At 40.1% G+C, this 14,981-nt stretch overlaps 1 protein-coding gene across 1 annotated transcript in view; it reads right to left on the minus strand.

Moving 5' to 3' along the window:
* Positions 1–14,487, minus strand: part of LOC101846389 (transcriptional regulator ATRX) — a gene marked incomplete in the record, with an annotated part of 58,992 nt that extends 44,505 nt beyond the window's left edge. Inside the window, 5 exon segments of the mRNA XM_013085062.2 lie at positions 265–324; positions 1,372–1,517; positions 2,291–2,319; positions 2,875–2,959; positions 14,382–14,487. Coding sequence (XP_012940516.1) covers positions 265–324; positions 1,372–1,517; positions 2,291–2,319; positions 2,875–2,880 — 241 coding nt within the window.
* Positions 14,488–14,981: the final 494 nt, after the last annotated feature.

Consider the following 14,981-nt stretch of genomic DNA (forward strand, 5'->3'; position numbering starts at 1 on the left):
TAGAGCAATCTCTCTAAACCGAAATCATGTATAAATTGAAGAAAATCCAGCCATCCTGCAGGTATCAGTTTTAATGGACCCCACAGTAGATATATCTATACAGGCTAACACAAGCATGATTCAAAAACATATAGTCCAGTCCAGTTGATGCTGGTTGCTCAATGTCGACAGTATTACCGAGTTAAAACGGAAGCAAAACTGACCTCTCCTTCAACAAATAGGTTTCAATTTTTACAAATAAGCACACCTGTTATCAACACTTACCCTCTTTCTTTTTCTTCACTGGAGCATCTTCCCCAGACTCTGGTTCCACCGCTACGTTGCCTGAATAAAAATGTAAAAGTAACAATCATTTTTTTCAAACTGATAAAATAGAGGTTGACAGCACAGCCAGTTTCATCCCTTTTGCTATAATAGACATCCAGAGCCTCTTTGCTGTCTCCATTGAAGAGTACATAAAACTAAGCAGGGATATCTTGAACACACCAGGGCTTGACAAATGTTTAACACATCCTATACTTGAGTAAACTGAGATAGTGAAAAATTAGAGATAGATAAGAAAACAAAAGGAAAGTATCTGTGACAGTATGATTGTTCAAAAATAAATCACAGTAATTATGAAAAATACCTCAAATGTAAATAAAAGGATAGAATGATGGATACAGCCTGCTCCTTGTTTGGAGTTCAAGCAAGAAAAGGAAGAAAGTTATGCAGATGAGCCTTACGCCTAAAAAACTTGCTCTTAAGTCAGATCCCAGTCAAGACAAGTTGACGACACTGGTCAGAGAATTTCACTTCCAAACTTGGATTAATAACAACATCACTTCCTGACCCATACGCTCATGTTCAAACAACCACACACACACAAACATAATTCACACACCATACCGCCCAATGCAAAGCCACACCGTCTCTTTTCATTTACACCCCACCATCCAGTACCCACTCTTACATGACTAGATTCAAGTTATAGTGCTCCGATGCATCTCAGTACCACCATTGTGAGGGGGTAAGCCTGCTGGGCCTGGGTAATCTGATACTCTTCACGATGATGATGATGGATGTGTTTTTGTTGGGTTCGTTTTATTTTGCCAACAGGGCCATTTGAATTTGAGATAACTGCGAAGCAAATTGTGATAGGCCTTTTTGAGATAAAATGCAGCTGTTCGAGAAAACAGGGCTGCCAATAAAAAGAAAATATAACGGTTCAGTCAGGGAAGGCATACAGTTCAACATATCCATGAATTCTAGTTTTGTGTGTTCCAAGTCAACCGTGCTCGCTACCATTATGGTTAAAAACCACAGACAATCGCGCGATTTCCAAACAGAAAACAAGAAATAATGGGGTAAAAAATATCTTAATCATCAGACCTTCAGGCTGATGCTCTGGAACGCCACTGTCAGAAACATCTTCCATTTCTGAGTTGTCACTGTCCTCTTCCTTGTCATTGCCTTTCGACTTTGCAGAAAATCCTTTCATCACAATCCTCAATTTTCCAGGTGCCTCTCCTTTCTTACTGTAGAAAAAAAGCCAATATCAGCCAGTCAGCTAACAATCTCTGTAACTCAGTCTTTTTTGTAATTCACCAGATATCATAATAAAACACAAAAGTTCTAACAAAAGTTTTTAAATAACTGCAAACTCAAGACCAGTTTTAAAAGTAACTCTTCAAAAACCCTGGGTTGCTAAAGATGAGGAAAAATCAAATGAAAAGGCAAAAAAAACCCTATCTTTATTCAAAGTGCCATCATTGTGTCCCACACATCCTATCCTCTGAATCAGAATACATCAGTGACGAGTGACGAAGACACAAACCCATTACACACCTTTCATTGCAGATTTCAAGTTTAGGAAGTATATGACGAAATATTGAGAGCCCTCCTGACATGAAACTAATAGCATTTTCCACCGATTGTGAGTCTTCAATAGTCTGAAAGTAGGGTATCTTCCTGTGATTATTGACAACTGATGAAGAGCTTATAAATACAGTCGAACCTGTCTAAGACAATCGCTCACTGCTGAAGTGAAAAGTGATCACCTTAGACAGCGACATTATAATAGCATAAAATAAAAATGCAAGGGTGGAAGTGGAAAGTCAAAAGCAAGGTTCAGGGTACTTACATGCCAGTATGCCTAAACTCAACAACCCTTCATAAATTCGGCATGCATAAACTCAACAACCCTTTATAAATTTCATATTTGAATCAGCAAAAAAAGGGGAAAGGAGCTATATACAGCCACAACAACTACAACAGTAGCAAATGGGAAACTGAAGAAAAATAATCTTACCTCCTAGAAGATCCACTTTTAAACAAAGACTGAAACACAAAAAAGAAAAGAAAGAAAGGATTGAAACATAAAATCGAATAGAAAGCTTTTTACTGAGCAGCTGCTGCACTATCGTTACCAATGAACAAAATGAACACGTATCTCCTATTGCCACAGGAATCACCTGTTTTCTTTACAGTTCATGGGAACACGATAATCAATTATATAAAGAAATTAATTAGAAAATAAACTCACTACAACTAAAATAATTAACACATTAAATGATTTAAGGCCAAATGAAGAGCAGTAAGTTACTTATTAACAAGTAATTGTAGCATGTTTCATGCCTGCATTAACACAATTTAGATCTTTAACGGTGGGGGTTGCTTCCACCCAAACTGCTAGGGCCAACACCTCGCTGATGAAGGCAATCATTTGGTCAACTCCCCTAGTCCAGTAAAAAAAACTAAAGACAATACTGAATTGGTTGGTAAAAATAGTATCACATGAGAGGACATCAATGAATAAACAAACTAGAAAATTGTATATTCATTTGACATTAATATATATATATATATCATAATATGTCATATATTAATACTTACAGCCATGGCTTCTTCCTTCTTTCCGAACTTTACAGGTTATAACTTTCCTCAATCACTGATTATTACTTCTCATCATGGATGATCACTGAGGATGAAATAAAATTGTTCAACATTATCATTACAAGAGATGTATAGTTTGTATAACAAAGCCCACATTTTCACCCAAAGCCAGTTATACTCATAATCTTCTGGCATGAACTTACACTAAGTTAAATTTCACTTGTTCAAAAAAAAACTCTCCACAAAAACTTTGCATTCAGCAGGGTTCAGAGAAAGCATCCAAGTGGTGGTTCAGGGGGGTCGAAGTCTCGGAAAAAATTGACATTTAAGTGCTTTAAGAGGGTTGAAAATGGCATGTGGGAGCCTGTTTGAAGAGACTGCGGCATTGCCAACAGCCCAGAACACTTTTTTCCCCCTCCAAGATTGTTTCTTGTTTGATATCTTCACCTAAATATCTTTCCCTGCAATGTTTAAAAGCAGGTTCACCTTGCCATTGCTACTATAATTCAATTAATTTGTCATTGCACACTTGACAGAAAGCAAATCTGGGAGTAATGAATATTTTTTTGTTTTTTGTTTTTGTAAAGTGTTTCACGGCGCTCGCAACTGCATAAGGTCAGATGAGCGCGCGAGACACACCTAATATTTTCAGTTAGTAGGAAATTTTGAATTTTGCCCGGGTGGCGGCCGAAGCCTACTCTTATCGATTTTAGACCACCAAGGGATCTTTAACGTGCGCAACTTGCACACGGGCCCTCAGAGATTTTTTGCCATTGTCCGAGAAGGCTAGGTATAGATCTTTCCTACCAGAAGATCAGGGGTGTGGCTGAAAGACAGCAGTGAGAAGAAGCGAAGCAGTAGCAGTAGAAAGGCTGCAGAAAGAATCAGGAGCCCAGAGGAAGGGGCAAAGGAGGTGAGGGGGTGGGGGCAGAAAGAGGAGACGAAAGCAGACGACAGAACATTGCTAGAGAGCAGGAAATGAGGTGAAAGGAGACAAATTTAGAGAAGAAAATTTTTCGGTCGCTACCCGGATTCGAACCCAGGACCTTTTGAATGAGAGGCCAACACCTTAACCTCTAGGCCACGAGAGCCCCCGTAATGAATATAGACCTGTACCGTGACGATACAGTTCTCCAGCATATACCCCAATGTTCCTCTATTTTCATGTCCTATTTTTGAATGTCAACCTTGGAGTACCACTTCCAACTATTCTTGATTTTAATAATTTTAGCATACATTTCTTTCACTGTGGACCCTATTAAGCTCCCGTAGAATCATTGCATTGACAATTTCTTTGGACCTAGACAAACTAGAAAAAAAAAGTTTCTTTCTGATAGTGATTTTCTTTCTGAAATCAAAAGTCAATTTACCGGATCAACTGACAGATTTTTCAGCTGTGGCAGCAATCCAAAGATAGACAAAAAGAATGAGTGAATGAAAGTAAAAATGTACTGCCAACCAACCCGCATTGAATGCATAGCGGCCAACCAACCCGCAATAAATGCATAGCGGGATAATGGCTGATTGCAGGAAACGCACAATCTGGTAGGTTTCTATAACGTTAACTTATTGCAGAGAGAATTACCATAAAATATCCTTCATTTATGTAGGGTGATACAAGGAATCATATTAGCCCTACACTATTGCACTTTTTTACGGATGGAATAGATAATGATGGTGTCAGATAGTATGGATTTCCGCAACAACAAAAAAACAACGGAAGATTGGAAGCACTGTGTGTAGAGAGAGACACCTAGTAACCTTCATAACCATCTCTCCCTTCACCCGCGGCTTGAGCTTGCAGTGGCGTGGCTTGCTCCATCAAAAAGTGTTACTCTCTCTCTCTCTCTCTCTTACTTTATACACATTGTTAACGAGCCTTTGTCCCTGCTATAACCGATTTGGCTCCGATGAGGCCCTGTTATAGCCAATCACTTTTAACCCTCTTAGCGCTAAGCCATTTTTATCATTAAGTGCTAGGTCTATTTTAGAAAAATGTTAATTTTCAACATGGCTATAAAAAAGCTCATATCTTTCTTATTTATCATTTCTAATTACAGTAAGAAGGAAAAATGTGTCTTAATAAACAACGAACTACCCTTATGTCTGGTCAGATGTGTTTTTTAATGATGATGTTATTGTTGGTATCAAAATCCTCATCATTTTTAGTCCAGCCTGCTTGGAGATCAGCTGGAAGATTGACGTCCCCTTCTGGGCTTAACCTTGCTAGATCTAGATTTAGATCAATGACACGATATCCCCATCATTCACATGTAGATCTAAATCTTTTATTTGAGGACCTAATTCAGCTAACTCTTTATCACTGTGGTCCGATTCCAGATAAATGTTGGGTAAATCTGAGTCTAAATCAGCTGACGAATCCGATATTTTGAAAACGGTAAACAATATCCCAGAAAATTGCCGATAAAAAAATCCCAACCGATCCCGGACTGTGAAATGCGTGGCCAGCGGCACCAATAAACGTTGCACTGGTGGACTGTAGCCACTAACAGTTTAAAAAATGGCTATATCATGTCAGCGGTATAGTTTCTACACTCATGTCGGATCACGACCGGTGGTCACGATGCGCGCGGAAGGGAGGTATGAGTCATCACGACCTGACGACCTGGTCGTGATGTGCATGCAGAGGGTTAATAGAGACAAAGTTTAGAAACAAAATGGGGATTTTAAAAATCCGTTATAACCGGATCCCTGTTATTACTGGGCCTGTTTATAGCGTTTCCACTGTAATAGAAAGTGCAGGATCGTTAGGTTGGTATCGCATCTGACACAAAATGCTTTATCGTCACCATGCAGGAGGTGTTTGTCAGAGAGTTCAGAGGCATACCCAATACGTAATTTAGCTATATATACAACTTTGTATCTTATGGAGAGACATACCTTGACAATACAGTTACCCAACGTAAATCCTAATTTTCCTCCATTTTCAAGTTTGAATGTCGTATGTCACAACCTCGGAACACACCTTCAAATTTTTCTTGATTTTAGTAGTTTTAGCATAGATTTCTTTGCCCTGCGTAGACTCAATGAAGCAAAGCCAATAAAAATTTCATTTTTTGCTTTAGCCCTTTTTTATTTGGTACCTAATAGTGTTTTTGATTTTAAGAATTAAGCTTTTTGAATTTTAAGAATCGGTTCATAAATAAAAAAGTTCAGGGGTTGTAAAGGTCGGCATAAAATGTATGACCCACATATAGGAAAATACTCTAAAAGTGGACCACGCAATAGCAGATTCTGTAAGAAAATCGACAATTGATTATTTCTCAATAATTAAGAGGAGTGTTAGCAGTGCTTCCACCAGCTGAAGCTGAAAAGTAAGTAAAATTCAGCAGGGTCCAGGGGCAGCGTCCCAGTAGGGGTTCAGGGGGAGAAGCCCCGAAGAAATTGAAATTTAAGGCCTTTAAAGGGTTGAAAATGGCATTTGGGAGCCTGTTTGAAGAGATTGCCTGCAAACCATAACATTTATTTTTTCATTAACATTTTGTCTTGTTTAATTTCTTCGCCAAGATCTGCATTTCCATTGGTGGCAATGTTTAAAAGCAGGTTCCCCTCCCATTGCTACTATAATATAATTAATTTGTCATCGCACCATTTGATAGAAGGCAAACCTGGGAATAATGAAGATATGTACTTTCACACCCCAGTTACCTGCCTAATTTTCCTTAAATTTCACGCCTGCATGTCGCATGTCACAACCTCGGAACACCACTTCGAATTATTCTTGACTTCAGTAGTTTTAGCATACATTTCTCTCATCGCGGCCCTTTTATGGCGTTCCCGTTCCGTAGAATCTTCGTATTGACAAATTTGTAAGTTTCTTTCTGACAGTAATTTTCTGTCTAAGATCACTACTTGATCAACGCGCAGATTTTCCAGCCGCGGCAACAATCCGAAGACAGACGGAAAGAGTGTATGATAGAAAGGAGGAAGGAAATTGGCACAAAAAGTTCGCCAGATTGTGATCAATCCACAGGTAAAAATGTACTGCCGACAAGCCCGCAATGAATGCATGGGGCATAGCGGAATAATCATAATGGCTGATTGCAGGAAATGTGCAATCTGGCAGGTTTCTATAACAATAACTTAATGCAGAAATCCATAACTTATACTAGTACAAGACTATACGAAGGCAAGTACGGACCTTTTGCTACGGAATTTCGGTAGTCCTACGCTGTCGCAGCTTTTTACGGAGGGAATTGATAATGATGGAGGAACAAGTACGGAACTGGCAGAAAGTATGGATTTCCGTTAAAATACAGAAGAGTGGAAGCACTGATTAGAAAGAAACTTGGCTACCCAATGAGTTTTTATTTTGGGTTGAGAAAATTTCTAAATCATTTCTGCAGTCCGATTTACTAACCATTTCGTAGTTATTTTGTTATAATTAAAATTTTGGTGTACACATTACAACATTCCTAAAATGGGGTGTCGGGATGAGAGCATTTTATTTATAACAACGTATCACAACATGGGATCTTTAACTCACAGGAGACTGGGCCTTTTTCGGGTCTACATACGCTGAAGACTGACATTTTGGGGGCTACTTCAATAATTCAAACAACAGTTCAACACCCTTCCCAAAAACATACAACCACCATATTTACACACATAACAGATCTAAACATGGCCAGTACAACAAAAAAAAAAAAAAGAAAGGCAATATCTTTTATGGTTAAAATGTGCTAAAACTAGCTGCACGCCAAAATTTATGTTAAAAAAAAACCCAAATATTAATCTTGTGTGTGTTTTTTATTCAAGTGTTTTTGTGTTTCAAATTGAACTAAGCCAGTTCAGTGTGAAAAAAAAAACAGGGCTCCAGACAAACGGAATTTTGCATTTGAAAGCCTAGTCTAGATCTAGAACATTCCCTATCAGAGCCAGCGCTTTGATGCTCATTTACATTGAAATCAGGATCCCCATGGTCTAAAATATCATAATCAGAATTTTCTGAACTGTCAAAATCGTGCAAACATTTGAAAAATGTTTGCTTTTCGTGCTGCCAAGTGGGTGGTTGGCGGGTGCTCTGGTGTGGTTAGCTCCTTCTTTCCTATCAAAGATCTATCGTCCTGATGTCTCTTTTTTTTTGTTACTCTCTTGTTACACCTAATTTTCTACCTTATTGTGTTGCAAGTGCCGTAAAATTTACTAAAACATGCTGTCATCGTACTGACAATGAACAGCAGTTTCTTTGTTTTTGAATGATATAGAAGCTTGAAAGATGTCTTGAAAACGACTGACGAAGTACTTTTAAAAGGCGCTGGGTTGTGAGGGGGAATGACACTAATTTGATGAAAGTATGCAAACCACCTGCGTCAAGTGCCGTAAATTCCATTGTGGATGATAACAAACAGGACTTAGACTTATCTAATAGTGATTCAGATCATGGCGAAGGGTCAGTACTGGAATTCGTGATGTATCTAGTTAGGGCTAAATCCATTGTGTGCGCGACAATCAGGGTCAAGTTGGAGGGTGGAATACACCCCAAAATCTACATTCTGCAATTAGTGTAATTTCTAACCACATACATTTACAAAAACTACATTCAATTTCTAAAATAACTGCCAAATTTCCTTAAAACCTAAGAGTAAACATAATAAAAAATAGAGCACTTTGAAATATACACACTGAATTCCAACTCATGGCGCGGCAGCCCCAGGATGGGGACAGAGTCCGCGGGGGTACGGCCAGGATAAATAGAGTTAACAGCCTAAACTACATTGTTACCAGTTCTCAGGTGAATGATTAAGTTTGAAAAAAAAGCTTCTTTCTGGGGCAGTGTTAGTATATAATACAAAAATACACTTAATCCAATTAGTCGAACCTGCCTTTACAGAAACCTGCGTACAACAGCCTTAGATATATTCCTCTTTAATTACCAGTATAAAGTGAAAACCTCTTTAACACGGACAGGGAAAGAAAAATCCACTCCCTTTAAAGGGTTTTTACAAGTCTAAGGCGGAAAATGCTTCGCCCGCTCAGCCCTGATTTGAAACAAAACTCGGTAGTTTTGTTCCGTCGGCTCTAAACTTAACGTAATGCCGCCAGACGGGGAAGGTAAAAAGGGGTGCAATTTGGGGGTAGATGTTACCCCATCGCTCTGTGAGTCCTGAGCGATGCAGATGGTCAGGGTTCAACATGGCGTGGATGTGAAATCTCACAAGTGCCAGTGAAGGTGCTCCAGTAGCGAGCCACCATGGAAACTTTCCTGGTTAGCCAGAGGCCAGAGGTGTGAAATTAGTTTGATCAATGCCTTCTGCCCTGATCGTACAGCTAGCCGAGAAAAGAGTTGCTCAAATCGTTGTTACATGGCAGTGAGGGGTGGCATTGGTTGACTGCTTGTTACAACAAAGGGTGGGGATAAGGGTGGAAGCAAAGAAGATATTCGAATGTTTCTGTTTTAATACCTCAAACAGTGGTCCTGTAAAATGCAAGCACTGGTGGTAAATGGATAAGAAAGACTTGACACCTGCAGAGAGTACAGAAGCAGTAGAGGTGGGAAGTTTTGACCACTGCTTGCCGACTACGCGGCTGTTCAACTCGCCCGTAAACCGCTCCTTTAGGTGCTCCGTACCAGCGGTCAGTGCCACCCATGTGTTGGTCATTAAATCAGCGGTCAGCCGTGCTCACTACCATGACGCCAGCAGCGCGCCCCCGCCTGCCAGTGTAATACATTTCCTCCAAATTATGGTGTCATTCCCACCCTGATATCTCCAAATCTAAAGATGTGATATCACCATATGAAACACCATTTTAAAGCCCAGCTTTCCCCCTACAAGACGATATAACTTTGGTTGATCTCAGTTCACAACCTTGAATTTATCGAACTAAGCCTTATATAATAAACGTGAAAGACAAAAATTAATGCTCAAACTCAAAGTAGAGTAGAATAGCCCAAGTAGACCTATTCAGTGTGAGAGGTGTAAGAACTGTGGGAGGGCAAGATGCAGTGATACTGAAAATCTGCAAATCTTGAACAGAAAGCTAAAATATAGAGATCTAATTTACTGTCACCAATCCAATGAAAAGCAAACACTTAGGCCCCTAAGTTCCATAACACGCTTACAAGTTATGGCGGTTCCCGATTTCACACAAGGCCTGCACCAATACACACTTTACTTTGCAGAGAGTAGTAGATCTAGATCTAGTAGTAAATAAAATTATAAACATTATACATTATACATTTGTTTTCAGTTTCACTTTATTTGTCCTCTGGTGTTGCGTCCAGCCTCCCCCATCCCAGAGTGCGTCTTTAAAAAAAAAAAATCTCCCCCCATTCCCGAGTCCTGTACTTCGAAGCGCTCAGAACGCGCGCAGGTTCATTGACCGGTCACAATGGCGAGCCCGACAAAACGCTTGTATAACTTTCTTTTCTCTTTTTTTTTGGGTGTTACCCCCACAAGTGACAGCACAGTGACAAATATTGATATATTTTCATGGCGACACCATGTTTGTAATGCCCAACCTGTGTGTTACAATAAATGTTGCCTTATCAGACAATTACTCACAAACTTCTGGGTGGTAACGAAAGCGAAAGTAGATCTTGATTTTCCAGTCGAGCGTTGGTGACACAATTCCGCTTGCCGCCAAAGCCACCAGTTCCTGCGAAACGTACTCTCTGAGCAGAATTAATATCACAATCGCGACCGGCAGAAATGGACTTAAAGAGGTTAATTGAATTTGGTTTTCAAATATTCAAGATCTTTTATGTATTTTCCCGGGCCTCGGCGATTTTTTAAAAATTCCCGGGGCCTGGCAGTCACCCTGCTCCCAACAACTCTCTTTCTGATAGGCCCGCTGTCGCAGTAGATCTAGCAGAGTTTAGCGGAGGAAATGGCGGTAGCGGAAATCCACTAAATAGCGACTATTGAGACCCATGATTGGAACAACGAGCTGCACTACCCGCACAGGGTGCACGCTGATAAGGAAGCAGGTCAGAGGTTGACCGTCGGTTGATGCGCAGACATTCCCCCCCCCGGGAGTTTCGTGAGTTCGCACGCTTTTCACCCCATTGCTTTATCATGGTATTTATAATCATTGGGCATGCTCCCCCAGACCTAAAAGTAATCTGGGGGGGGGGTTTCAGTGGCATTTCACAACAATTTGATATTTTGGCAATTAGGACTGATATTTAGGTGAAAACAATTGATTTGCAAGGGTTTTAGTGGCCATACGTGTGCTCTACTCTATATACAGCAAAAAGTTTAGCCCTCAAATCAATGCATCTGTGTGTGGGTGCATAAGTAAAAATTTAGGCAAGCGCTATTTGCAACGATGCGTTCTGAATAGCTCCCGTGCTATTTGCAATGCCGCGTTCGGAATAGCTCCTGTGCTATTTGAAATGCCAGTACTAGAATTAGATCTACATATGTAGTAGCCATCGTTTCTACATGATAATACTGTAGTTCTGCCTGAATTGTGGAAGCTTTCTCACTTTTTTAATAAATCTCCTAGGATTTGACTCCTTTTTTTATGACGTTGTCTTATTCCGATCAATATTGGGTAGATCTAAATCTAGAAAAATCTTGATCTAGAGTCTAGATTAGATCTAACAATTGTTTCTGACATTGTTTGTACAAAAGTAGACGTCTTGTAACAAGACTTGTTTATCTCTCATAATCATTTGAGTTAGAGTTTGAGCAAGTTTAAGTCGAAAGACGCTTGGATAACAATAACAAGACGGTGCAACTCGAACCTTAAGTTAGGCCTAGAGAACATATACAAGCTGTCTACGTTCTCTAAGCCTAATGTTCAGTGCTTCCAAGCGTGACATCAAATCCCGGTCCCGGAAGGGTTTCTTTTTCCTTCTCCTGAGCCTAAAATTTTTTTATTAAAAAAAAAATTAAGACTCACAGACCAAGGAAAGCCACTACTGAACTTTACCCAGGCCTAAATTGGTAAAAGGAATAGTATAGCTATACTATTAAGGCCTACTTTGTACAGAGCTCCTCTTGGGGACAAAACCAGAATGTGTGCATGCTTCTCATCACTACATAAAAAAACCAACTACAAAGCAACAAGATATATTTGGGAAGAGGCTAGCCGTACTTAATGACGGCTAGACTGGCAGTCTAGCCGTACTTAAGTACGGCTAGACTCGCAGTCTAGCCGTACTTATTCTTAATATGATGGCTAGACTGACCATTTACAAAAAATAGGCCTACTGAATTGTAAATATATACATTTTTAGTGTACAGTACCTAAAGTATTTGTATTTGAGACGAAACCAGGTGCCTTAATGACAGTGCATGTATTTTAAACCTCCTGTTTTCTAATGTTAATAGGGCCTAAGATAAGTACGGCTAGACTGGCAGTCTAGCCGTACTCTAGACTTCTTGTCTAGCCGTACTTAAGGACGGCTAGACTGTCAGGCTAGCCGTACTTAATATTGATGGCTGAATTGTAAATGAAATTTTTAGTTTGCAATGCCTAAAGTATTTGTATTTCAGACAAAATCAAAGGTGCCTTACTGACTTGCATGTATTTGAACCTGAATAATTACTAGATCTAGATCTAATGAGACCTGTGTACTTAACAGGCTTGAGTCGATAGGGCCAAACCTAGATCTAAGTACGGCTAGACTGGCAGTCGATATATTTATGGGAACAATTTGTTGGTCAGTCGAGAAGAGGACAACAACAACAAAAAAAAACCCAGAAAAAAACCCCGTCCAGGACTGGGATCGAACCCACGCTAAAAAAATAATGGTTTGACTTCAAGCGCAGAAGCGCTGTCACTTCGGCCATCAGAACTTCCAATAACGAAGTGCAAATTAAGCTTAATATTTTACACACAGCAACACGGCGCTTTATTTAGCACTGGCGCTAATCGCAACACGGCGTTTTATTTAGCACTGGCGCTAGATCTGGATTCTAGATCTAATCGCAACACAACGTTGCAAATAGGCACTTCCAAAAATTTGGAAGTGGCTATTCTCATCCGGGGTGAGAATAGAAAAACGATCTACCTCTCACCCGGGTGAGACTTGCCAGCGTAGGCTATTCTCACCCGGTGCGAAACAAGACCTGCTTTTCCTCATTTTGGAATACTGTCTATCGGTGTGGATGATCAAATTAATAAGAGCCAAGAAAAAATTACGTTATAGCACAAAAGTAAGCTAATTTGATCGTCTTCAAAGATGCTATGGCTATTTCACTGTTCGAATCGAGCCGAACTACGCGGGTCGCCATTTTGTTTTGCCCGGAAGTTCTCGCAAAATCTACTCCTCCCCTCTCTCTCTGTCTCTTTCTGAATACTGTCTATCGGTGTGGACAATCAAATTGACCAAAACAAAGTTAAAAAATGATGTTAAAATACAAGAGAGTAAATTAATTTGGTTGTCTACAAAGATGCTACGGCTATTTAACTTTTCGAATCGAGCCGAACTACGCGGGTAGCCATTTTGTTTTGACCGGAAGTTCTCGCGCTACTCCTCTCTCTCTCTCTCTCCACTGCCCACAGACAAAATTGTACGCTTTTAGTAGGCTACAGTTGTAATGGAACGTTTGTTCACGGCACAGAATTCTACAATTTTTCTGTTATCACAGTGTAGACTTCTGTGGTTTAGGGTGAACGCAAAATTTGTTGGCCTAGATCTAGATCTAGATCTAGGCTATAATGGTGAACGCGCACCGGGTGAGAATAGCCAAAAGACTCGCCTGCACTATTCTCATCCCGGGTGAGAATAGAGGTGGCCCAAAAATTTACCCTAGATCTAGATCTAATCTAGATCTCTATCTCTTCCTCAAAGACTCAATTTCAATGTTTCAGCACCCAAAGTTTGCCTTTCCTTTGTTCTTCCAAGAAAATATGGGGGGTACTTATTAGTATTAGATCTTGATTTCAACTTCTTTCCTCATTGATGGTGGCTATTGAAAGGAAGAAAACAATCATGATCCTAGGTCACCATGAGGGCAGCTGTCTGGAAACGCAATAGACTTCTTTGGCGCGTAACATGCAAACCCTGGGCTGACTTGCTTGGATGAAGAGGGGAGGGCAGGCGGAGAGATCGAGAGCAAGAAAGATTGCAAGCTGAGCAGGGATGTGCTTGGCGGGGAACAAAACGACGGCAGCAGTAGAAGGCGGCTCTGACTGATCAAAGTCAATGGTCATTGGTGGGGTCGGGGGGGGAAGAGGATTGAAAGTTGTTCCTGAGACAACATATCTCTACTGCATAACAAAAAGCATTTCCAAAATCCCCGATTAGTACTTGACCAAACAGAACGCGACAAGATTCTACGCCTATTCCTCAAATCAATCTCCCCAAGCTGAATGGATACGAGATTTTCCGCACACTGGTTGTTTCTATTTTTAGACATTGATCTGGCCTCAGACAGTCGCGAGTTGATCTTTCCGCGAAATTCTGAAAGACGTTGTCGTTGGCATAGCGCAGAAATGTTTTGGGGCAAAGCAGAGAGTTCAAATGTAAATAAACACATTACTGATGTAGATAATATAATAGTGTTGAATAGCTAAGGGAATATACTTACACTACACCTCAAAATATCAACGAGAGAGCAGTTTCCCACCAGAAATGCCGAACATGGCGTCGCATAAAAATACAATGGTCACGTGATTGCCTCGTTTTGGGGCTAATTAACATAATTTATGCGAGACCTAATTTGCATAAAATTTGCATAAATTTGCATATGGTCATAATCCTGCCCAGGTATATTGATGTTGGTTCATGGTCAATGTATACCACTATGTGACATGTTGCACCTGGGGAATCCCCACAATCAAGTTCCGCTTCGGAGATCGATTTCATACATTTAAAAGACCACTTGTTCTTCAAAAACCAGACAAACAGTTTCCCTATCTATCATTTTTCAAAAGATACCATTTCCATAACAGTTTTATCATACACCAATATAATAGAGAAATTATAGTCTGCAGTCCGCCAACTGGTCAGAAGGTTGCCTTGTCGGGGTGAATACCTATTATTATGCTACCCTTATGCTTCCTGTATCAATCAGCTGATGCAGACATATATTTCGTAGGTCTCGAGTGAAATGTGATAATTTAAACTCATGTTCGGGATGCAGAATTTTTCAGTACATTTACTATTGCCGAGAAAGCTTCAAAATGCC

Source organism: Aplysia californica, unplaced genomic scaffold (assembly GCF_000002075.1).
Source record: "Aplysia californica isolate F4 #8 unplaced genomic scaffold, AplCal3.0 scaffold00001, whole genome shotgun sequence".
NCBI lineage: Eukaryota > Metazoa > Mollusca > Gastropoda > Aplysiida > Aplysiidae > Aplysia > Aplysia californica.